This window comes from Triturus cristatus, chromosome 5_2, assembly GCF_964204655.1.
Source record: "Triturus cristatus chromosome 5_2, aTriCri1.1, whole genome shotgun sequence".
Taxonomy (NCBI): domain Eukaryota; kingdom Metazoa; phylum Chordata; class Amphibia; order Caudata; family Salamandridae; genus Triturus; species Triturus cristatus.
In genome coordinates, this window is record NC_140588.1 from 304,859,349 (window position 1) to 304,886,599 (window position 27,251).

The following is a 27,251-nucleotide window of genomic DNA, read 5'->3' on the forward strand; positions in this document are numbered from 1 at the left end:
AATCCTGGTGCTCCACAGAATTCTAAACATAGTCCCCATATACGGTTGAAAAAAGTGTCTGGTCTTGCAGCTTACAAATGGTATGTTAATGTGCTACTAGTCAGAGGAGCTCTGAGACCAATTCATTTTGTGTGGGTATTGTGTCTCATTTCCAATGCTTATGAATGCAGTTTTCAGCAGAGCCTAAAAAGGTGGCTATCCACTTCTGCCAAAGCAATGATATGTCTTTGAGTTCTTTAGTGTCATGTAAGATAGATAATTTGCCTGAAGGCAGTAGCCATGTGACGGTCAGTAAGCACCTTACATCTAACTAGTAATGCAACATGTACATGCATTAGGTCACCACATTAGGCCTTGCATTGCCACCAGTGGTTATTCATACTCAATTTTGCTTTACACACTCTGGTTGGGATCCAGTCCAGTTAGGGATTTTCGGAAAGTATACAAACCTAAGCCTGGAGAAAGTTGAGACCCATCCTGCCTCGAGCTCAGTGAATAAAGTGTCCAAGTTCTTTAATGAGACCTCACACAAGCGTTTTTTCACTTTACATATTACACAGGCGGATCAGAGTGACAATTGAACAAAGAGCACCTCTAATCTTGATACCTGCATTGTTCCATAAAATCACGCCAATATGGGTATACCTACATATTTTTAGATTTCTGCAGACATAGGCCTAGCAGTCTAACAAATACCTGAGGGTTGATGGAAGATCTGCATCGTATGCAATTTAGTATCATATAGTGCGTTAAAGCCAGGGAGAGCTCTAAGGTGAGCACATTTAAAAGTGGCCCATATCGGATGATATAGATAACCTAGAATAAGCTATTCCAGCTGAAAAGTTGGTTTGCCCAGTGGTAGAGGCTCATACCTGATAAATGCAGACCCCGGAAACCATGGCAGTGTACAGTTTAGCAGGCGTAAGTCTTGGTTTCCTGTCTGCCCAAATAAAAAAGTAAATGAACCTGTCCTTAAAAGTGCAGCATGGACTTGGGAATGAGAAGAGGCAAGATGCCCACCATAGTTATACATTGATGGAACCACAATTTTTACACCCTGTATTTATCCACATTTGGATAATTCCAAGTTTGACCATCTTCCAAAGTCGTTATATATTTTCGCAACAAGAAGCTGAAGATTATCACAGCAGGGATGTTCTCAGTCAATAAACTCTCAGTTTGCCCTGCGATGGCACATCTATACAATCTAATTTACATTTTATATTCTTTTGTAAATTTTACTCTTGTCTACGGAAAATGTATATTTGTCCATTGTTTTAAAAATATACATTTGCACAATGTAGCCCAGCCTTGTTCTTTCTCCAAATTCTCCATAATTCCTATGTAAATTTCTGTGTGGCATCATACTTATGTATGAACACTCTAACGAAGGGTTTTTAGTCATCAGTGAAATTACTAGGCCCTCTGCTTGATAGACGCAAAATTCTAAATAGAAACTAAGTCAGTATGGTGCAACTAGGTGAGGGGATGAGCCATATAACCCCCCAATTAAGTGTGGGTGAAACCCTCACATTACAACATAAAAGAACAACCTAGGCACACATAATAGTGGGTAAACAGTATGTAAGTAAGTACAAGAACTACAGTGTAGTAGCCAGCAATGAAAGAAATATCTTCGGATGTGTAGAATAATGTTCTGTCTTTTAATTTTTTTTTAGTTAAGAGCCAACAAACAGAAGAAAACCAGCCGACACGTGTTTCGTCGCAGTTGGAAAATAATTCCGTGACTTCCTCAGAGCTGTATATAGAAGATGAATGTCTTGGTCGTCGCTCAGCCGGTGATAATTCCAACCTGGCTGGGCTAACACATTCAAGTAAACTTGGGTTGCTCTATAGGTACCAGACGTGCCGTGAAAAGGAACATCCGGCACGTTCTGACACAAATCTGGATCGGTTGATTATAGTTTGTAAGTCGCCTAGGTTGTTGTAACATACTTATGTATAGCTTTATCGAAAAGGAGACAAATGAGATGACAGATTGTATCTTATGCGAAGGTGGCACTATTTAGCACTTTGTATGGCATATTTTTGGGCGATCATTGCTTGTAAATAAGTCAATTTTTAGTATTGCACTAAGCTCTTTAAAAGATATTGATTGAATTTTACATGCCTAACCAATGCCTTGGAAAACGCTTTCATATGGTTCTAACTCGTTTCCAATCATGTGGTTCTTAACAAAAGTTACCGGTGACAAAATGTACTTTAAATGAATCTGGCACTGTCTAGCACTTTAATGTGGCATGTTCTTTGGTGACCGTTGATTGAAAATGAGCCATTGCAAGTATTGCACTAAGCACTTTTGGAGACACTGAGTGAATTTTACCTGTCTTAAACAATGTCTTGGACAACATTTTTATATGGTTCCTATCTGTTTTACCTTGTGTCTTTTTAAACAAAACGTATTGGTGATGTATCAAAATTTTAATAAATGATCAATGTATCATAATTTTGATAGATGATCAATGTATTTTCTTTGCACTTTTATGATCTTAATGCCTACGATCGAATAAAGATATTTGACTTGACTTGACTATTAAAGGGTGCAAATGGAAATGGAGCAATCTGGCCCTTACTGATTTTATCAAATTTGCCTGGTAAGCAATCGTCCCCGGTGCTTTTTCTGGACCACAGTTCAGATATCCCTTCCAACGTATCTTCTCCTTTTTTAATTCATTGTAATTTTTATTCATCAATTTTCTGCATTTGATAAGTAAATGACCCCACGTGGCAATATTTTATGTCTAATTGACAAGAATAATACATGTACTAAACAGTCAAAAAAGGTATTGTCACGCTACATGGAAGCCGAGAGTAACAACACAGGAGCCATTTAAACACTCACAAAAGCAGCGAACTGGCAATTTCTATTTGAAAATGAGTATGTGTTGTACCACAACAGAGTCACAATTATGAGGGGTACAGATATCTCTAAGCTGTGATGCACTAGATAAGAAAGAGGAATTCACTCCATTTTGTTCATTACACTTAGACAAGCCTTTGACCGAATCCTTGAATTGAGGTGGCTTGCTCCTCTCACACTTCATGCCAACTCTCAGCTTACCCAACAACAGTGCCAGTGCAGTATATTTCTTTAATGGTTTAGGAGTATCTTTCACTTTCCCTAAAAGGGCAATCCACAGAGATTGTAGTGCATCTAAAGGTGCTACCAAAACCAGATATGTCGTCAGTCCCAGGTGAGGTGCATGAATCCCACTCGAGTAGTGGTGCATCTTCAACAATTTAAACTGTCGATTATAAATGTTAGTAATCTGCTTAATGGGAAGGAGTTGGATATGATCATGGCTAGTAATTTCCACTCCTACGGCAGCAAAAGAAACAACCCTTCCATAGTTCTACATAGCCGATGATATAATTTGATATCTAGGAGAATAAACTGAGCTCTAGCAGAGAGTTCCTGTAATATAAGAAATCTTTTGTTGTTATACATGTCTCCAAGTATTCCTAGCTGTCTACTGAATAACTGTTTTATCATCCTTCGAGATGTCAATACATGGATTGTTCACCAAGAGCATTCAGGGAGAGTATATTCAATCAATCTTACAAATGTCAGCTAGCCTAGACCATGCTCAAATTGTAATCAGTGGGGTATCAATCTACTTGCTGAGTCTCCAAACCTTCATCAGAAGCATAGTGTTCAGTGGTATCGGATTTGCCAGTCTCTTCTTGAACTGGTAGTGCAGGCCTGCCTCGGATTATGGAACCACTGATGTGCGAACTGTGCTTGAGCTTGAGAGATTAAATAATACACCTCAAAACTAGGGCCAGCAAACCCACCCTTCTTATATAGGCAGGTCAGCAGCCTAGAATAAGTTTCAATGTACTCCAACTCATTCTAAACTGCTTACATGCCCAGGCAAGTTTAATCATAAGGGATCTTAGCCAATCAAAACATTTCCGATTTTGAGGGATGGGGATATTTTGTAAAGGTACAGTAATCTGGATACTAGAACCATATTCATTATGGCCATCATACCTGCCGGTGATAGTGGTAAGCAGTTCCATTTCTCTATTTTTGAAGAAATTCTTTAAGTGCATTTTCTGTAGTTTTCCTTGATGATAAGGTTCATATCCAAATGGTAATGAGTGCCTAGGCAATGGATGGATGGGTCTTGCCACTTAATTGCAATGTTCAGAGCCAGGGTACCCCTAGTAAAAGGGAGTATGAGCAACTTCAACCAGTTAATGGTCAAGCCTGACCACCCACCATAGTTCATAATTTTCCTAGTTATAGAGGTCATGTTAAGATCTCGCAGGAATATATCATCAGCGTACATTGATAACAAAACTTGTGGGGTCCCAACTGTAATCCCTCTACTGGGATTGAACTCTTTAAGTATACTTGCTAGAGGCTCACTTGCTAAAGCAATTATGATTGGTAACATGGGCCACCCCTGTCTAGTTACTTGTTCAATTTTTATAGGGGTGGATAATTAATTGTTTATTTTTATTCTAGCTTCTGGCAGGGCATAGGCACGTTTAATCCATTCACCATGGTTTCGTCCAATCCCAATCTTTCAAGTATGGCAAGCAGAAAGGGCCATTGTGTATAGTTAAAAGTTTTGGTTGCATCAAGGAAAGCTCACAGCTTGAATATTCGGGTCTGTTTGTTGTGTAACAGCTAGCAATGTCTACAGACTATCCACCGTCTCCCTACCTGGAATAAAGCAAGACTGATCTGGGCAGATGAATGCTCACAACAGTGACAGAATCCTGTTATCTTTGAGCTATGCCAGAAATGTATTGTCTACATTTATCAAGGACAGTGGCCTGTATGAATCACATAGATGTAGGGGCTTGCTGAATTCGAGCAGTGTAATGCCAATAGGTCATTGCAGAGACAGATCTAATATCCCTTCCATCCCCACCGCCTCATGTTTTTCTAATATAAAGGGGCTTGCTCCTCTGTATATGCCTTACAAAACTATACAGGGAGTCCATCACATCCCAGAGTTCCCATTAGCGAAGCTCTTAATCACATGTTTGATTTCCTCAAGCATAATGTGGATGTTGTGTGCTGCTTCACATTTCCATATGGTATACAGATTGTTGTGGAATTAAGCCGACTCTGCTAGGATATCTGCTGGGTAGTATACTTGAGTGTAAAAAAATTGTGTTATTAGCTGTAGGGGGCAAGAGCCCCACTCAAGTAATAAACACAGTACTTGTCAGGGGGAACAGCAACAGCCACTTAATTAAAATTTGCTTAACCGTCAGGTAGTTTGGCACCAATAGTCAGGCTTAACTTAGAGGCAATATGTGAAGTATTTATGCCGCACTCAAACAGTAAAAGAGTGAAAACACAAAGCCCGAAACCAATTTAGAAAAATAGAGTAACATTTCTCAAATAAAATGACATCAAAACCACAAAAATCCAATAAGTAGCACAGGAGTTATTACTTTTTATAGTTTCAGGTGAAAATAGCACCAAGACGCACAAAGCACCACCTGCGGTTATCGGGTTGCGCTGGGCTGGGTCAAATTCACAAGTTCAGGCGGACCGCAATGGAGCGCAGGTCGAATAAAGGGACCAGATTTCACACCGGTGAAGAGTTTGCCTTCTCAAAGTTCAAGTCCACACAAGGAGCCTCAGCTAGACCTTAGAGTTGGTAGGGGCTGTGAGGAAGGAGATGTCTGCACAAGGAGCGGTCGTTGCTGGAGCTTCACGTTGGTGTTTGACATGGACGGTAGCTGTTTGGTGTGAAGAGAAGGCTACCTTCAGAACTTCATGCTGGTGGAGTCGTTTGCAGTCATCACTACACGAGTAACAGGTCACGATCAGGGCTTCGGGTGGTTCAGACACTGGAGGTCCTTGCTGATTCAAAAAGCCGGTCGCCATTGGAACTCCGCACTGGAGGTCAACGCAGGTGATCAATATCTGATTCAAAGAGTATGTTCACAGTCGGAAGAGCTCAAACTTCAAGATTTCCACCTTTAACTCAGTCTTGGAGCAGGAGTACACACAGATGTCAAACAATTGTCCAGGACATGGGGGGCACCTCTTAGGGATCAGGACTCACTCCAGCAGAGACCAGCAGAAGGACACAGACTGGTACAGTTGATGCTTGTCTAAAAGCAGCATTTTCAGAATAGCAACTTAAAATCCAACTTTACCATTAAAGAGTATTTTTATTTATAATTCAAATTAGTGGATTAAGCATTTCACTATATGTTCCCAAACTGAAATTATTACTTATTAAGTGTAAAAATGTTCCCAGTATTAGTGTAGGGGAGAGATAGTCTTGCAATAGTGAAAAACAACTTTAGGAGTTTTTCACAGTCAAGATATGTAAAACATATAACACACATGTCCTACCTTTTAAATACCATGCAAATTGCCCCATAAATCTTTACGCCTACCATAGGAGTGACTTATGAGTATTTGATGTCATTAGGTCATTTGATGTGTAGAGTGTAAGTTCTATTGACTTAATATCTGCCTCTCGATCACCCAGTATATTTCTGATCAATTTTACGACACCATATCCATTGGCAGTACATTCTCCTCGTACTACAGGCATAAATGCCTCTCAAAGCATAGGGGGCCCGATTCACAGAACTAACTTAAGACAAAAGCCTAAACTTACTACCATTTTGGTATTCACAGAAGGCACTTACTCATTTTGGTATTCACAGAAGGCACTTACTCATTTCGGTATTCACAGAAGTTAGGAGTCCTAACTTTAGGTATCCTAAATACCTTCTGTGAATACCGAAAGTCTTAAAATTAGGATTTTTCTCAGTTTAGTAGTAGTATAGTTAGGACCTGTGAGTGGTAGGATACTAACCAAGACTCAGTGCACACACTATTTGGAGTTGCTTCAGTCTACACCTGAGCTATATTAATGTGACAACTGTTAACACCATAGAGAAGTGGGAACCCAGATCTGGGGAGAGGGCCATTGAGACAGGGAGGGGACAGTGAAGGAGTGGAGAAGGAAGAGAAGCAGCCAAAAAGCACCCAGAAACATAAACATTTTTCAGTTTTCAGTAGTGCATAGTATAGACTACTGTTGTGCAATAAAGTACTGTCTTTCTTGGCAAATAAGCACCGGGCTGGTCATTAGCTCATTGAATTGCTGATTGATTGTCTGAGCTTGAGGACCTCCATAACTACCTCCCTGAGAAGTCTGTGACTGTCACCATTGCTACCATGGAGCTTCAAGTACAAAAGGTTATACTTTGCCCAGTTTGCAGAGCCATAGTATGATGGACCACGAGGCAATGACCTCACCCTCCATGGTTAAGGCACAGTTGCCCTTGCTTGCCCCGATGCCTTCAAAAGGTGTTTGACTTTAGACATGCTTTCAATACACTTCACCAACTCAAGTTCTGGTCAGTGCAGAAGATTACCTCTTACCCTCACAAACTTGAGTCACATGGTTCAGTCACAACCTAAAAGTTGAAACCGGATTTTAAGTGCAATTCGCTAAACAGTTGCTCCTAAGACTTTCAGTTCCATTTCTTTCATTTATCGCTAGGGTAGTTCGATCTCCATTTTTCTGACTATGAGTCCCAACCTCAAAGGCTGCACCTTCTCAGCATTCGTGGGTCATAACAACATGTCACTAATCATCTTTGCATGTTCACTGGTGGAACTAAGGTTTCAAGGGATCAAGGATTCTATAAAAGATGCTGTGTCTTTAAGTACAATAGTCAAAAATTTTCTGTTTTTGCAGATTATAGCGGCAGAGAGAGGGAACAGACGTAACCACATGGATGACACAAGAATTTATTTGACATCTAGGTCCTTGTCCAGCCCCAGAAAACAACTTTCTGCACTCCCACAGCTGATCTTATTGGTCTTTCCACACCAAGTATAAAAACAATTACCATCTCTTTTTGCTGATTCTTTTTGTTGGTCTTAGGACTCTGAGCACTCTCCCCCTGATCACCACAGCTACAGTACATGTGCTTCTCCCCTAAACATTGTAACACTGATGTATGCCCAACTAGCATATGTAATTCAATGTAAGTCCCTTGTAAAGTGGTATACCATATACCCAGGGCATGTAAATTAAAAACGACTAGTGGGCCGGCAGCACTGATTGGGCCTCCCACACAAGTAGCCCTTTAAACATGTCTCAGGCCTGCCACTGTAGAGCCCTGTGTGTGCAGATTTACTGCTACTTTGACTTGCCATTTAAAACCCTTTTCCAAGCCTTAAACTCCACTTTTATTGCACATATGTCACCCCTAAGGTAGGCCTTAGGTATTCCATAGGGCAGGGTGCTGTGTACGTAAAAGGTAGGACATGTACTTTTAGGTTTTGCATGTCCTGGTTGTGAAAAGCACCAAAATTTGTTTGTCACTACTGTGAGGCCTACTCTGCTCATAGGTTAACATTGGGAATTCCTTAATACACTTTTAAGCTGCAATTCCTGATTAGAAAGGAGTGGCTGAGTCATGTTTGATATCTTTGGAATGGTAATGACAAATCGTCTTTACTGGTAAAGTTAGATTTGACATTACTATTTTAGAAATGCCACTTTTAAAAAGTGCAACATCCCAAAATAAAATGATGGGCTGAGTGTTGAAACTATTTTGCTTTCCGTATCACCCCTGTTTGGGCCCAGCCATACGTAAATCAATTTTGACCCTGCTTCCCATGTGAACAGTCCAGACCGAACTGCTAGGCCTGGTCCTCCCTGGGCCGGAACAAGCAGCCTGGGCTGGGTTTCAGGGTATCACCCTTCATCAGCCAGGCTAGCTTGAATCCAGTGGTGCAGCAAGCAAGGGACCCACGTCTGGGAATCCCCAAGCCACTTAGGGTGCACATAGCAATATCACAAAATAAAATGATGGACGGAGTGTTGAAAGTTTTCAACCACTCACCCCCAGTCACAGATCTGGGTTTAATCTATCATTATTTTGCTCGCCACGTCACCCCAGTTTGGACTCAGCAATTTAGAAAGTAGACATTTCTCAGCTCTAACAGCTCTGTGTGCCTGCAGCCTGTCTCTAATACACATGGAGTGACAGGTTCACAAACACAGGATGTTTAGGTGTGGCGGAGCACTCAGGTGCATTCTTATGGCTCTTCCTGGGCAGGAAGGAAGGGATGAGGTCATACTTTCACCTGAAAAGGCAAGGTCCTGTGTTCACACAAATGGCTGATTACCTCAATTGTGGGCTCAACATTGACGCATCATTCATCTGCATCCCGCATCTGCTATTGCTATTGCAAACAGGATCAGGGTACTCTGTTCACTGGGCCTGCTTGGCTCCTGTCTCCAGCCTGCGCCTAATGAGGTCAGCCTGAACTATTGACTTTGCCCCAGTCCAGCGTGACCAGATAACTCCCATTGGCGCTTACTGCTTCAAAGCGCTTGACCTCTTTTTATTCTTTAAAAATTCATATCTCGACTTCTACTTATTGGAATTTTGTTGTTTTGATCTGGATTTATTTATTAAAAAATGTCTACTTTTCTAAACCAATGTTGAGTCTTTTAGTGGTGTTTTGAATGTGTTACTGTGTATTGTGCTGTACAAATACTTTACACATTGCCTATTTAGATAAGCCTGACTGCTCCATGCCAAGCTACCAGAGGGTGCACACCGGCTATCTTTTAGTGAGAATCTGACTTACCCTGACTAGGATCGTGGTTTCTGCTTGGTCAGGGTGCATCCCCCTGCCAAGCATAAACCAATTTTATAACAGTGCATTTGCTTAGCAGTACTGTTTCTTCCGTTGGGTGAAACTGTTTTCTACATGGTGTGGTTCAATCCACTAATTTAACAATTTTGCATGAACTGTGCAAATCATCAAACATGTGTGTTTGATCCTTCATTGGTAAGTGGAGCAGTGGCAGTAGGAAGACTTGCCTACAGCCAAACTGGTTGGAAAACTATGCAAGTGTAAGGTATCCTTTACAGAGTGAATGTAGAGAGACATCTACAACAAAGATGAGAACCCCTTGCTTAAAACTTCGATATGGAGAAGAAGCGATTTAATGTTGGAGAAGACTTATATTGAATGAATTTTAGCATCCTTCGACGATAACAATTTATAGTGACGGCTGAAATATTTAGGAGGTATGTTGTATTTCATTCTATATTGTTGATGACAGAGTTATAAGCAAGGGGTTCTCATCTTCGTTGTAGACAGGGAATAACATGGATAATTAGAATAGTTGATGTATTTAGTTTTAACAATATTGATTGGGGGAATTAGGATTGATTAATAAAAATCTTGGAATAAATTGTTTCAGGATAATTTGGACAACATTGGAACCACAAATTGACATGTGAGGATATAATATTTGGTGAACTATGTTAACACTATGACGCTATGATTGGTTAAGGGTAACTGTCATTTTTTAGATTGTCAAATAGGCAGGATCATGGATAAAAGTTCTTTTCTTTTTTTGACTCTTTGTTGTGGATATTCACAAAGTATTGTACAGTGATACTATGTTTTTCTTTAATTTCTACAGCCCTGATTATGTCCTAAGAAGGACGAAACGCGTTGGCTGTGTTTGTTTAGTATCATTTTATCAACTGATTGGATATGTACAAACCAACGCAATAATTTCAACTGATTGGATATGTACAAATCAACGCAATAATTTGTTGGAGCATCATATATGAAATTTTGGAGAAAAAACAAAGAATTCAATTGGAAGATATCTTTTGGACTGCATCTTTTGGACTACAATATTTAATTGTTTAACCAGTTATTATTATTCCGCTCCTTCCACTGTTTGTTTGATATAGCGTATGTTTAGTCAGTCTGTGCTGATGGATGGTTCAGGTTAGTGGCCCTTCAAAAATGTCTCAGGCCTGCCATTGCAGCCTGTGTGTGCAGTTTCAAACTGCCACTTGGACCTGGCACAAAAATTTTATGGAAGGCCCAAACCTTCCATTTTAATAAATATAAGTCACCCCTAGGGTAGGCCGTGGACAGTCCAGAGGTCAGAGTTCAGTGTATGGGTACTTTGAAGTTTTAAATGTCCTGGTAGTGAAAAACTCTTTCATTTTTCACTACTGCAAGGCCTACCTATCCTATAGGTGAATATTCTGGTTACCTTATTATATTTAAGATGTAACTTCCAAATGTGAACAGGCTACCAGTTTATGTTTGGTATCTTTTGAATTGTAATGAAAACTACTCTCTTATGGTAAAGTCGGGCTTTAAAGTACAATTTCGGAAATGTCACTTTTAGAAAGTTATAGTAAAAGGTGGGTTGGGCCCATAAACAGCACCCAGACTAGGAAGTTGGCATTTTCCTGCCTTAGCTATTTAGTATCTGCAGACTGTCTCTGGGTTGTATGACTGGGTCACAGCCAATAGAGGGATTAGGTGTGCCTAGATGGGCCATCACTGGCAGGATGAGAGGGCAGACCTGGGCACAACCCAAGCTACACTTGAATAGGCTGCATCATTCCTTCACACAAAGGGTTGCATACCCCCTGTTGTTAGGTTGGAGCCAGGGCAGGAGAGACAGGAAACCTGTGCACTTCATCGGGAAACCTCTAGTAGCTTCTCCCACTTCAAAGGAGGCACCTGGTATAAATATTGGACCTCTGGCATCAACTCTTCAGTACACTTCTAGACCTGTGGACTCTCACAGGAAGAAGGACTGCTGTGCTGCTGAAAGGACTGCCGCTCTGCTGAACTGCTGCTCTGAAGGACTGCTGCCCTGCTGTCCTGACCTGCTGTCTGATGCCTTCTTGCCTGGGTGAGAAGGACTGAACCTGCATCTTTTGAACCCAGTTACCCAGAGTGACTCCCAGGGCTAGTTGGCTGGCCTCCTGACAAGAGCCTCAGGGACAGAAGGCTCAAACAACCTTGAACCTGCACCTGGACTCTGTCATCTCTGTGCCCTACCCTGTCAAGTGCTGTTACCTCAGTCCTGGACCCTTGGAAGTGAGTCTGAAGGTGCTCTGCCAGCCCATCTGTGGATCCAACACAATCAACAGATTTCCTCTACTGCGCGTCGCAACCCCGAGCAGAACCGATAAATCGCCTCTGCTGCATGAACTTTACAGACACAAAGACTTAACATCACAGCCCTGCGGTTCCTCAGTACTGACGCATCTCCTCAGCTGTGCGACACATCCTTGATACTGAAATTCACATCGCAAGTCCCTGTCAACAGGTTCTGCGACGATGACACAGGATCTCACATCGCAGTCCTACAGCTTCTCAGAACCAACGCATTGCCTCAGCTGTGCAAAGCATCCTTGACGCTGAACTTCACATCGCAAGTTATTATCGATGGGTTCCTCGTCATGACACAGGATCTCACACCACAGCTTCACAGTTTCTCAGAACCGACGCATTGTCTCGGCTGTGCGGCACATCCTTGATGCTGTACTTTACACCGCAAGTCTGTGTCAAAGATGAGGAACCTCGCATTGCTGCCCCGCAGCTCCTCAGAACAGATGCATCGCCTCGGCTGTGTGATGCATCCTTGAAGCTGAACTTCACATCGTAAATCCTTCTCAACAAGATCCACGACGATGACAGAGGATCTCACACTGCAGCCTCCCAGCTTCTCAGAACCGATGCATTGACTTGGTGGTGCAACACATCCTTGATGCTTAGCTTCACATCGCAAGTCCTCATCGACAGGATCCTTTGCGATGATGCAGGACCTCGCACCGCAGCCTCACAGCTCCTTCGAACAGATGCAACACCTTGGCTGCATGATGCATCCTTGATGCAGGACTCCACAACCCCTCGCAACCATGATTTAAGGTATTCTTGTTCAGCGGGCCTCGATGGGACCCTGCACCCGGCTCGCTCTCCTTTGCGGTTGGCCTGAACCTATAACTTTGTCCCGGTCTAACGCGAATAGAGATCCACATTAGGTGCTTTGTGCCTTTTGGCTTCATTTTCATAGAAATATTCAAAATTACATATCTCTGGTTTTACAGATTGGATTTTTGTCATTTTGGTCTTAAATTAGTCACCAAAATGTACTCGATTATCCAGTTATCCTAAAATGGTGTGGGAATTTTCTTGTGTAGTGTTTTCACTTTATTACTGTTTGAAGTGCTGCATAAATATTTTACACACTGCCTCTAAGTTAAGCCTGATTGCTCTGCACTCAACTAACAGAGGGTTTAGCACAGGTTAATGTGGGGTTTGCTTGTGACTACACCCTGACAAGGATTGTGGTTGCTGCTTCAGTAGAGTTTCACCCCTCTCAACCAGTAACCCAATTTCTTTCACTCTAAAAAAACCCAAAATGAAATATTTTGTCTAAAAAACAAAAAAATTATAAATGTTTGGTGAACAGCCCTACAAACTGACAGCAAACATCCACCAAACTTTTAGTGCATTAAAAGGAACTGACATGACAGTGGTTAATTTCTATGTACAGAGATAAACCACTAAGATGGTGGTCAGCTCTAAATTTGACTAACAGAGTACCCCTGGGATGGCGGAGGTAATGTCCTCCACCATCCTAATGGACATTACTCCATCTGTCAAACCATAAATTAGGTCCTTAGTGCCTAAGGTTGCTCATGTGAGTTCTAGGTCTTTCTTCTGTAGATCCCAAAGTGCTTGCAGCTTTCTACATACAAAGGAGGAAGACGAAAAGGATCAGTCAAGCATACTTGTTACTTTTGTTTGTAAACTACTTAGAAATATCTTCTCAAAAGCCCGAGGTGTGGTCTTACACACTGATTTGTTCTCAACTAATGTATACTTGCATCCATGTGATTCTGGTACTCAACCCTTAATACCTTGTAGCCTCATTTTTTTTTTTACAAACACTTACTGCCCTTTGTGTATAGTTTCTATTTTTCAATCGTTACAAAGGAAATTACTGCACTTAGACAACAATCAATCCAATTATCTTGTTTTCTTACAAAATTTAAAATTCTTAGGAAATTACTGTAGTTGAACAGCAATCCATCCAATAGTTTTTTTTCTTATGTCTGTTATTTTTTATGTCTAAATATCACCTAAGAGAATTTCTCACATAACCTTGCTTTGGACTTTTGGGTGCACTGTAATAGAACTCACCCCCGAATTAACTCTGTTAACTTTTTGTGTACTCCTATAATCACCACTTGAGGTCAGAGGGTAGCATTACGAAAGAGACATCTAGTTTCCACAGCATCTAACTATATTTCCAATATGCTTATTTTTCTCATAACAGGTTTTGTAAAAATGTGTGTTCACATGCTTTTATGATCAATTCCGCAATAAAACAGACTGGCTTTCAAAGTTTAATATTCCACTATGGTGATAAAAAAGGCTAGAAAATGTAAACTTCTTCTCTAAAAAGAACGCTATATATTTTTAAAATCTAAATAATATTTTGTTTCAGGATGGGGCCATTATCTTCATCCATAATGCTAGGTAAAGCATAGTACCAATAAAAAAAGAATTGTCATATGAGATCCGGAGGGCCTAATTCACAAAGGTAAATTTTACTTTAGAGTAATTTACACTTTTGAGTAAGTTTACCATCTTTTGTCTCTTCACAAAATCGGAGTGTAACTTACATCTCTCCACCAAATTGGAGGGCTGGACAGACAGACTGCAAGGGCTATTCACAAAATGAACATACACTTATAAGTAATTTAAACTTTCGCTTTTGACTAACTTTGCAATCAGATTGTCTGAATATCCAAAAGTAGTAAAGTTATTCAAAAATGTAAGGGTAAACTTACCTTTATGAATAGGCCCTTTGCATTTTGTAGTACTTTTGTTGTACTATTGTAATACTTTAAAAGCAGTACAACATGCAATTCGTGAACAGCCCCCAGGCCCTTCAATTTGGTGGAGACATGTAATTTACACTATTGGAGTAAATGTACACTTGGATTTTGAGAATAGCCAAAAAGTAGTAAACGTATTAAAAATTGTAGGTTTCCTTTGTTAATTAGACACAGAGTCTACAACCCATACTAGAACTCACATTATAGTTTCATCAGCCATACTGTAGGCATGACTTCTTAAACATAATTTTAGTAATATTTAACTGAAGCAACTTTTAGAACATGTAGTTTTTACATTATGTTTGGACACACTACACCATTATCCTCATCTGCCACCCACCCCAAAGTAATAAAACTCAACTTGAAGAGGATCTAAATAAGTTAATCATAAAACTACTGAAATAACGTTAGGCATGATTTCACTTTAGAAATGTTTCATCTTTACACAGGTATGCTAATGCTAATGAAAATAGGGCTTCTCATGCGATATTAGCTGTAAAGCAATAAAAAAGAAGGTACTTGCCATTTACAAAAAAATGTTGGGGCTTATTTACAAAACCTGTTCCCTGCTGTCATGTCACTTTATATAATGTTCTGGTAGTGCACTGGGCTTAGCCATATCTACGACGCCACGTTAAGACACCCTGCATGGCTTTTCAAGGCCTCGCAGATATGGTGTGAGGCAATGCAGTGCTTAACCCTGCTTTGCCTCACACTACAGTGGAGAGGCGTGTCATTGGCATTATGTTGGGTAATCCAATGTAACACCCATGGCATTTTACACATTCCCAGATTTACAATCAGCTGTAAACCTGTGAATGCGTCAGAAGACTACGCCTCCCCAGAGGTGGCGCGAGGGTTGATTTTGTGAGGGAAGGTATCCCCTCCCCCACGAAAACAAACTGATTTTAATGCAGACACCCTTGCACCATAGTGCAAGGGTGCCTGCAATGGCGCATGACAGCAATTCGTGCAACAGCGCTGTGGAAGAGGACAGGAATGTGCCGCATCCCATAGAAACAACACATTCCTGCCCTTTTCTTTTGATGTGGGGCAGCACAGAAAGGTTTGCGGCGCTGCCCTATGCCAAAATATAGTATATGAGGCCCACTGTTTGCAAACTTAGAGAGTTTCTGAATTTGTAATACGTTTTTAATAGAGAGGGAACATAATATAAATAACTATACTTACATGTTCGTATTTGCAGTTGAAGTCAGCCATTCACCTGCAAGTCCAACAATATCCAGGCCAGTTGAAAGCTGATTAAAGAAACGGGGGTGCCCTAAATCATTAAAAAAATAATACATTACCATTGTAATTGGTAGAGATTACTCAAGATTTCCATTATATCACAGTCATACTATCATCAGGTCAGCATCCCTATAATCAGATAAACACTTCAGAAATAAAGTTTATTTAGACCATTTGGTCTTTAAACCACATAGCTCATACATTAACATTTAAAAGAGTCTAAAACATTAAAAAGTCGTATTCTTAAGCAATAAAAATCAAAGTACCCATTTTAACGTATTTTCCTTAAAACTTCATTCCTAACAATATTAAAACAATAAAATTTCATTTTAAATCGCAATACTCTTAGCTGCAGTTAAGCCTAAAATGAAGCAGGGAACCTATTTACAACCTGTATATATTTCCCAATAGCTATCGCGATATCTAAGTTTTCCATATCAGCAAGAAGCTCCCTTGCTTGTAAACGCGCCCTTACATCATATTTTAAAAAGATCGAGTGAAGGAATAATTTATGTAGATTTAAAAATTTTCGGCAATCCAATAAAATGTGTAAAATATTACATTTCATCCCTATCTTACACATACATTTCCCATCTGGTTGCATTAAGCCGGATTTTATTGAGCTATTTGTTAAGGCCGGGTTAATATCAATTCTTATCCTAAAACCTTCCATTCGTAACCATCGATTCGGTAGTATGTCTAGGTAAGGATAGCTTATGTCTTTCTCCCAGCTATTACTCATAAATTTTACAGAGTCTTTCTTACTTAGATACTCCCGTTCTATTGTTCTAGACAGTTCCTTTCCCTGCATTTTAAGTACACTCTTTATTACGTTGATTTGCAATGTCTTTGGATCTATTTTCACATTCAGGTGGTCACAAATTGTCTGGAGTTTACTTCTTGTAGCTTTAGCCCATTTTAACTCACTGGATTGAATTTCCTTCATGCACCATTGGGACACTTTTGTGACCTCCCCAAGACCCAAACGATTTCAGAATCTGAGTAGACTTAATTGCACCTGAACATTCCACGCCGTCAGACCTAATTCCAATCTAATTGCCTGGATCATTGCAGAGCTAGGGAGGGGCAGTAATGATTGTAAACATTTCCCTTCATCATTATCCCAAGAGCTTTTACCATCTATACACAAAACTTCTGAACCATATTGGAATTGCGGGGGATCATTGCTTTATAGGCCGTTAGCAGTGGTTTATGGGACATATCACCATAGCTGTGATTGAATCTTTTCAGCCCACATACCGCTAGTTGTGCTTTTATTTTCTGTGCCTCCAAATGCGTGCCCCACTTTAAAGAATTTGTAAACCATATTCCAAGGTATTTGTATTCATTTACAATATCTAGTTTGGTTTGGCCCAAATACCAGTTGAACTCCATATTCCTCTTCCCGAAGCACAAAATTTTGGTTATGCCCATGTTTACTGTAAGTCGTTTTGCCGTACAGTATGCGCTGAAAGTATTCAGCTTTCTTTGAAGACCCATCTCAGTTTGGTCCAGTATTACTAGGTCGTCGGAATACAGCAAACAGGGCAGATGCTTTCCATTTACTTTTGGGCTTGCACCTCTGGCAGACCCCAGGATAAGGGTCACATTTTCTAGAAATATGGCAAAAAGAAGCGGGGCCAAAACACAGCCTTGCCTAAGACCAATATTTATCGCTATTTCGGGTGTTAGGCCACCTAATGTGTCTTTATTTACCTGTGCCCAATTTTGGCTGTGCAGCTCCTGGATTACCAGCAAGAGGTCTCCCACAAACACTCCCTATCCACCAAATCAAAAGCTGTGCGAAAGTCCACGAAGCAGCGATACAACTTGCCCTGCAGCTCCATGGACATCTGCACCATAGCCCATAGGGCAAAGCAGTGATCGATAGTAGAATGTCCTTCCTTAAAGCCTCCCTGTTCCGTTGGCACTATCGACCACCGCTCCACCCACTCCTTTATTCTACCAAGGATTATTTTTGAGAATACCTTCTCTCCAATGTCCAATAAATTGATTAATCTGTAGTTCCTTGGAACCTTCCTGTCACCCTTTTTATGTAATGGTCTAATAATTGCCCCTCTCCAAGTTTTGGGGATATAACCTGAGTCTAAAATAGCAACAAACACATGGGATAGGAAACCTGCCCACCAATCTATTTGAGTTTTAATTATGATGGCGGGGAGATTATCGGGTCCTGCTGCACGAGATAAATTCAGCTTCTTAATTGTTTCTTTTACTTTCTCTACATTAAAAGCTGGTTTTAGTGCTTCTACGGACTCTGTCCAAATGGGTTTTTCCTTACTTATTTCTGTTAATGTATGAGCTATGTGGTATAAAGACCAAATGGTCTAAATAAACTTTATTTCTGAATTGAATTGAATTGATAAACACTTCATAAAATTTGGGTTTCTAAAGTGGTGAACATGTGCGCAGACCTCGGCGAGCAACTCTAGTGTGCATCTGATCCTTACTCTGTAACTAACTTTAGGGAAATATCCCACTTTCCATTACTTTCTGATGTGGTTAGTGAATTGGAGTAATTCACAGCCAGGTAGCCATTTTGGAAACAAAGAGGATTCTGCACTGTGCATACTTAGGTAAAGGCACCTTGATGTGGTGCTCAGTATATGTTTCACATACTGGACATCCATGGCAGACAGTTGCATTCTATTGGGAACTGTGAAATACTATCCTAAACTACACAGTTGTGAATCTCTGTGCAGTCTTTTTACCTTGATGTATATTTATATATATCTTCAATATAATCATTTATTTGGGTGTTTTATACTGTCCCGATCTACCTTGTTTCAAATAATTTGGTACAACATGCATTCAATTGTATAACCCGGTGGTGGATATAGCATGGTAGCCCCTACAATGTGGTAATTGTTAGTATTCATAAACATACATTGGAAAAGCAGGATAAAGGGAATAAAGAAAACAACCTCCTAAACATGACAATAAGCACAAAAAGGTGCTTGCAGTCAATTTATTCAAGAAAGGAAAAAAGGAAGGGGATGTGTTCATATGTCTGTAATAGCATCATTCCAATCAACTTATAGGACGGAAGCACCCTTAGTTGGCATGCTTTATCATAAGGCCTCTCCTCAAATCATAATCCTGAGAGATGGTAGTGTGGGCTACAACCCTCCGCAGGGGGGAGCTCTTGAGGTGTTAGTGAGCTGAGCGGAGGTCCTTCGTAGTAGTAGGTGTTGCAGTGTATGGTACAATAAAGTGGAGGCAGGCAGAAAAGACAGTCAAAAACTACCTCCTGCTGGATGTATATTTTATTCTTGTCGCCAGCAGGGAAAGGTTAGAAATGGGGTGTAAAAACCCAATGTAAATGGACCACATGTTTCTGCCTACACAAAAACCCTAAACAATGGTGTAGAGGCATTTATCGGCACCAAAAAAACCTCTCTGCAAAACAGCAAGGCTAAAGATATCCATAAATACAATCAGTGATGATTGAATGTGTGTTTCATCCACTGTCAGCTGTACCTGTAATAACCAGGAAATAAAAGGGACAGATATTGACCTATATAATATATATGACTTAAAGGAAAACCCCAGTGGATAAACAAACAAGCGGTCTCCGGTTGGGACATCATGTACTCACAGTGTCATGCAATTATAGTGAACAATGGCTACTGCTTACACACAACAAGAAGGACAGTGGGCAAATGCTTACCTACTTCCTGTTGGGTGTATGTATGTATCAACTTGGCTCAAACAGTCAGGGCATAAGGATAAATTCTGTTATGAGAGAATCAGGCAACATTTTTCTTAAGCTTTAAAATCTTGTTCCGCCTAACGAATTCTCTATTTTCAGTCAGGGTTTTGTTGACCACTTCTAATCATTGCTTAAATATGGTTAATTGAATTGTAGTCTTAGGGCCAGATGTATGACCCGTTTTTCCATGCGCAAACGGGTCTGTGACATGCAAAAATCCTACAGGGCCATGTACAAATGCTATTTAGTGAGTCTTTATTCATTTGCGACTCACTAAATAGCGTTTGCGACTCGCAATTAGGAAGGGGCGTTTCAAGGGCGTCCCTTCCTAATTGCAACTCTGAGCCCTATGTATGACCGTTTTGCATCCGCCAATGCGGTCGCAAAACAGTCGCAATTTACCACCTACTTCAAGTAGGTGGTAATGCAGTCGCAAATGTGAAAGGGTCCCCACAGGAACCCTTCCCCTTTGCAAATGCATGTGGAAATATTTTTTAAGGGCAGGCAGTGGTCCAAGGGACTAAGGCAAGCCCGTCCACACCTGCCAGCATCTCGGAAGTGGCCAGAGCCAGCCATGCTGCTGTTGAATATTTTTAAAGGTAAGAAGCAGATTAGTTATAGTAGAGATTTACCTATGAGCCTTCCTCCAGACACTTAGGGCCTCATTACGATGTGGATCTGATCGCAACCGACAGCTTGACGGTTGCAGTCTGAACCGCATCCACTGCTGCGGTCCGACCGATGCATTAGGATTGGTGCAGTCAGAGGCAGCAGTCGGAGAGATCAACGACGCAATCTGACGGGCCCTTGGACCCCGTTGGTCGATCGGAAACCCCTCATAATCCATCCAGGACAGTGTTTCCGCCGTCAGAATTATGATGTTGGTTTCCTACAGCCTTTCCATGTCAGCCTATCTGACTAAGAAAGGCTGTCAGAAAGCGACTTTGGAGGCATCTAGCAGGGTCTCCATCCCCCCTGGCCCTCGGCATGTGGCCCCTCCCTTACCATTCCTGCCCCGTGTGAAGGGAAACTTGTGCTGCGGGCAGTTTCGGCTGGGGCACAAGCTCCCATGGAAAAATGGAAGTTTGCGACTGCACCATGTGCAGTCACATCCTAATTGCATGGTCAGAACCTCCGACCTGTGGTCGATCGGTTCTCCCAAAACGCAGCGATGTTGGTGGGAGGCCACTCTGACCGACAGCATAATTAGGGCCTAAATGCCAACTGCAGTCTTTTGGTACATTGTCTAGGCTAACTGTTAGTTGTTCAGAGTGCAATATTCCCCATAATGCTATAAGTAAAATGCAAATCTGTTCTTAGGATGGGAAAACTAGGAAAGGTGGTACTAGGGTTCAAGCAGCACCTATCAATGCACGACCCGTGCAAAAACATGCTTATAACGTCCATGGTCTTTTAGTTGAGGGCAGCTTGGGCTTGTTATGCATAACTGAAACTTGACTATCTGAGGTTTCTAATCCCTCTATTGCTAGAGCCATCCCCAATGGCTTTCAGCTTTATTAAATAAGATCGCCATGTGGGGAGAGGAGAAGGCCTGGCCTTGATCATCAGAGAGGACTGGAAGTGCCATAGCTTAGAGGTGAAAGATCTTCTGGGAGCAGAAGACTTTGCATTTCTTTTTCACCCCACTATTCAGTAGCTGGAATCTTAATTTATAGACCACCGGGATTGGCTAACTCATTCTCTAAGTATGCAGATAAAGCTATCACTCACTTAGCATTAAGGTACTCATATTTTATGCTTTTAGGAGATAATAATTTGCACATGGATAAACCGACTGAAATCAAGGGCATTTAACTTAAAGAAATGATGGACTCTCTTGGGTTAAATCTTTTTGTTGCAAAGCCGACCCTTCAAGATCAAGAATTCTCCAATGCTGACATACTTATGGAGGACCCGATACCCCTGATCTGGTCAGACCATTATTCAATCAGATTTATCTGGCAGCTTCCAGTAAAATTAGATCCAGTTTCAGGCAAAATGACCCATAATGGGAAAACATTTACCCAGATAAAAACCTGTGAAATTTATGAGGGCTCTTAAACAGCATATTCCACCCTTGACTGGCTTGTTGGTGATGATGTCATACAGTGTGATAATTGGATTAGAACTGCCACAGAGGAGGTGGCACCAGCTCTTCCAAGTAGAGTATGCTGGTGGATGCCTTCTAGCCCATGGTTTTCTGATACACTTAAAACAAACAAAAGGTGCTGGAACAGAAATGGAGGAAGGAATATAAGTTAGTGAATAAAGAGGCCTATAAAATGGCATTTAAGTAATGTCAAGTCTTAATAATCAAAGCTAAATAAGTTTTGTATGAGGAGAGGATCGGAAGGGCAGGGAACAAATCAAGAGAATTGTTCTAGATCGCATGCTTATAGGGCCATAAAACACATGGCCCTATAAGCATGCGGTAGTTCCATTCAGCTTCTGTAGAATGGTGTGAATAGGGTGCTTGTTTTTTAATACTAATTTTCAAGTATCCAAACCAGCCTGTCAGCGGGTTTAAGAACAGAGGAGGACTCTTGGATAAAACAGCAAGCTTGTATGATTCCCCCATCTAAGGCAAAGCTGAGTACCTTAAAGCCTACTTCTCTGGAGCGATCCTTGTGGGCTTTGAAGGCCATTAAATCTGGCCTACTTGCTGATCCTTGTCCCCCTAAACTATTTGTATCTGGGGTTAATATTATTAACCTGGTAATCAATTTGATCCTAGATTCATCAATAAGAACGGCCTTAGTTCCCAGTATCTGGAAGCAGGCAAAGATTCTTCAGCTGATAAAAAAGCCAGCAGCAGATCTTATAGGCCGATATCCCTATCCCTATTGACTGCTTTATCCAAAATTTGCTATATCTTTTGTATATCTATAGAAAATATTGGAAACACACATGGCAAAAATGGATCCAATAAACCCTGTGATTGCACAACCTCTAAATGGGGTGTGGGACCAAGAGATTGGCTGAGAGGGAGAATAACCAATATATGGTTTGACACCCACCACTACAAACTCTAAATGATGAGCTTAGTGATTATCCTAACACTCTAGTAAATATGCAATTGAAAGTTAATGCACAATTTAATTTGACAACAGTACAATGTATTTTCAGGAAACATGTTCGGTTTCCTTGGAGCATGTGATCATATAAACATAACTGCAATAGTAGTTTTGAGTTGTGCATTGTTAGCAGCTTATAATTAATACTGCAATGGCCTCCGTCAACCAGACTATTTAGAACGCTGGTGCTACTGCTAACTGCTGTTTTGCTTCATTCTAGGTTCAGTGGCAGGACCACAAAGCAAACAGGAGTGGACATGTTACTTTCCTTATTTTCTGTACAATTAGGTGCCGATCACGATCCGGTAAAAACCTGGTACGAACCGTCGGACGGAGCATATTCTCCGTCCGACGCGTACCCGGTCGTCAATTTCTACAAACAAGGAATTACGATTCGCACGGGTACACCATGACCGTACGATTCGTAAAAAAGTCCGACCGAACAAAAAAACACCTACCAATGCGATCCGGGAAAGTGCCGACCTGACGTCGGGACGCTCGCAGCCAGCCATTCACGACCCAGGAATAACGATTCGCACCGACGTCACCCCGCACGGTGAATATTTTGCGGCAGCCAAAAACTGCCGGGAAATCAGGACGACGCGAACAAGGACCACCAGTACGCGACGGACAGACGACGACGCGAACAAGGAGGACCAGTACGTGACGGACACACAGGACGACGCCACCAAGGAGGACCCGTACGCGACAGGACGACGCGATTGGAGTACCAGTACGCGACGGACAGACATGGACCCGAACCTACGAGTCATCCCTGCCCTCATAGCAGTCGACCTGCTCTACAGGCACCGACGCAGACGCCGCAGAAGGTCAGAATAACTAAGGGAGGGGGGAAAGTGGGGTGGGGTGGGGGTGGCACGACCAGGGCAGACCACAAAACAACCACATAAGTCACACATGGCCTGGACATACCTGACTCCCATGCCCTGGTCACCACGAGGGGGTGGGGGTGTGTCCTGATAAGCCAGCGACCGCCACAACGGAAGTCCGTCACCACGTGAACCGGCAACACAACCAGACAGGTACGTCCCGTACCCACGCCTCAAGAGCGTGGGTACGAGTCGTACCACGCCCACACACACGTCACCCCAACAATGGCGGGACGGATCGTACCCACGTGGCAAAGGCCTGGGTACGGCCCGCACAAGCATCACATAGCGTGGGGACGGATATGTACGGACCCTACCCCCACCCGCGTATGCATGGAGCGTACCCCCACCCCAACAGTGTAAGTACGACTCGAACCCTCACCCGCGGACGTACGGACCGTACCCCCCATGCCAACAGTGGAAGTACGACCCGTACCCCCACCCGCGTATGCATGGAGCGTACCCCCCATGCCAACAGTGTAAGTACGACCCGTACCCCCACCCGCGTATGCATGGAGCGTACCCCCCATGCCAACAGTGTAAGTACGACCCGTACCCCCACCCGCGTATGCATGGAGCGTACCCCCCACCCCAACAGTGTAAGTACGACCCGTACCCCCACCCGCGTATGCATGGAGCGTAACCCCCATGCCAACAGTGTAAGTACGACCCGTACCCCCACCCGCGTATGCATGGAGCGTACCCCCCATGCCAACAGTGTAAGTACGACCCGTACCCTCACCCGCGTATGCATGGAGCGTAACCCCCATGCCAACAGTGTAAGTACGACCCGTACCCCCACCCGCGTATGCATGGAGCGTGCCCCCCACCCCAACAGTGTAAGTACGACTCGAACCCTCACCCGCGGACGTACGGACCATACCCCCACCCCCACCAGTGTAAGTACGAGCCGTACCCCCACCCGCGTATGCAAGGAGCGTACCCCCCACCCCAACAGTGTAAGTACGACTCGAACCCTCACCCGCGGACGTACGGACCATACCCCCACCCCCACCAGTGTAAGTACGAGCCGTACCCCCACCCGCGTATGCAAGGAGCGTACCCCCCACCCCAACAGTGTAAGTACGACTCGAACCCTCACCCGCGGACGTACGGACCGTACCCCCACCCCCACCAGTGTAAGTACGACCCGTACCCCCACCCGCGTATGCATGGAGCGTACCCCCCATGCCAACAGTGTAAGTACGACACGAACCCTCACCCGCGTATGCATGGAGCGTACCCCCCACCCCAACAGTGTAAGTACGACCCGTACCCTCACCTCGAATGCATGGAGCGCACCCACACCGTGTATGTCCCAAGCGTACATATCCAGAAATTGGAGGTGTGTGTGCAGAGTCCTCCCAGCAGTGCCCAGAGACAGGAGGGGTGTAACACATGTGTGTGAGGCCAGAATTATCCACATGCATACTGGCTACAAGGGAACATGTCCCCATGAACTCATGTCAACAGACTCCACACACAAGTACAGTGATCACCAAGGATGCCACGATTGTCGCAGGTGGAGACATGGCCCTGCATGCATGGCCAAAGTAGAAGGGCTCCGTCACACACACAGCTCATGTAGACACAGCTCTGCGCTAAACATTGGGAACACCCTGCAGGGAAGAAAGCTGGGTACACAGAGGAAGGAATACACCCTGGGACAAGTGCACCATGCAGTAACTGCTTACATGAACAAAGAAAGTTAGCCAACACCTTGTGATGGCACACAGATCACAGGGTCCCACCAATGAGCAGTACACTACTACACATCCCACACACCCAAACCCTTACACACCACCCAAAACCATGTAGCAGCCCCACCAACACCAATACCAGCATAGCAGTAGTGTGATAATGAAAACAAAATTAAGCTTTATTCAGCATGAGCACAATGTCCGTGGATCGCAGGCAGTTCAATCTTCACAAAGCCCATAGGGCAGTCAATGATTCTCAGCTGGATGGGGGACACAGTGGGATGCGTGTCCCCTACATTGCCTGCACAGTCAAATGGCATCGTCTTCCACACTGGTGAGGGCATCAGGGGGGGGGGAAGCAACAGGCACCGCAGGGACATCAGGGCAAAGGGGAGGCGTTGTGGGTGCAGGGATGGAGGACTCCACCACAGGGGGTGGGTCAGTGCCAAAGGCGGAGGCCAGGATGGCACTACACACCTTTGCAAGGTCCTCCAGGGAGTCCCCTGCACCCGAAGGGACCTCAGGCCCCAAGGAGGGGGGGGGATCAGAGGGATGGGTCGCAGCGCCACCGGGGGAGGGTGGAGACAGGGGGGGAGACTCAACCACCCTGACCGGGGACCTCCTTGACCGCTTGCGTGGTGGTGTAACTGTGGGGCTCAGGGACAGAGCGGCCATGAAGGTGTCCTTGGGGGAGATGTGGCCAGGAGAGCTGAGGGGAGGGGATTTGGAGGGAGTGGACTGGGTGGAATGCGGACTCCCACTATGGCTGCGTGTCACACGTTTGCCCCCCGACCCAGTGGGTGTGCCTACCTCACCCTGTGTGTGCGTGTCAGGAGGAGTGCGGTGGACCTTCCCTGCTGGTGTGGTGCCCGTGTCTGTTGATGTGGGTGCATGCCGACGTCTGGGTGTACGTGTGACAGGCATGGGAGTGGGAAGTGTGGATGGGGCAGGGGTAGGTGGGGGGAGGTCGCGCTGCAGGAGACCCACTGCTGCAGTCAGTGTGGAGTCGATGGACCTCAGCAAGTTGCGTTGGTCAGCCTGCGATGAATGAATGCCCTCCAAGAAAGCCTCGATGTTGGTGAGGGTTTTGCCGTGGGCATGGAGGACATTAAGGATCGCAGCCTGACCAACCTGCAGTTGCCGCTGGATGTCCACAGACTCTGCATTGGCGGCAGCAGTGGAGACAGGGGCAGGGGGTGCGGTGCCTGGCAGGAAGGAGACATGCTGTGACCGGGCACGCTGGGAAGGGACACGAGCAAGTGGGAGGCGGCTGGTGGAAACTGAGGGGGCGGTGCGAGGTGTTGTTCCGCTGTCAGCTGCTGGTGCAGCCTCCGCCCACTCGGAGACATCGTCCCCGGACCTGTCAGCTTCGTAGTCTGATGTGCCAGTCGACAGGTCCTCGGCCACACTCTCCTCCGCCTCTGTACCACTCGATGTGCCAGACCCGATGTCACGGCTGGCACTGGTGCTCGGTCCCTCCGCCTGGTCTGTGTCCATGTCTCCCTCTGTGTCCCCCGACGATGCTGTGGGCAGGGTGGAGAGACAGAAATAATCAGACATCTGTACACATCTGTCACATGAGTCCAATCCACATAGGTAACATTGCATGGCCTGAAAAGGAAGATCCCTAACATCTACTGAACAGGGTACCGATGTAGGGCATGAAACACACAGTTGGTTGAGCCACCATGCCACTGAAATACCATGGAGAGCATGAGACAATAGCTAAACACAGGAAAAGGAGTCTGACATAGCACCCAGGCCCTGGGGACAATCCAGCACTGCATCTGCACCACACAGCGTTGGCGAAAATACCGATGACCAGGGACCATATCCATGAACTTGAGACACATGCTGCATAGGTAATGCTGAAAACATGCAC

General features: G+C 43.6%; 1 protein-coding gene across 5 annotated transcripts in view; it reads right to left on the reverse strand.

The window, feature by feature from the left end:
- Positions 1-27,251, reverse strand: part of LOC146822909 (glutamate decarboxylase 1-like) — a 931,087-nt gene that overhangs the window by 531,933 nt on the left and 371,903 nt on the right. For all 5 annotated transcript variants that reach the window (XM_085607065.1, XM_085607066.1, XM_085607070.1 and 2 more), the window contains one exon: positions 15,913-16,003. In XM_085607065.1, the coding sequence (XP_085463191.1) occupies positions 15,913-16,003 (91 nt within the window). The remainder of the gene's footprint in view (positions 1-15,912; positions 16,004-27,251) is intronic.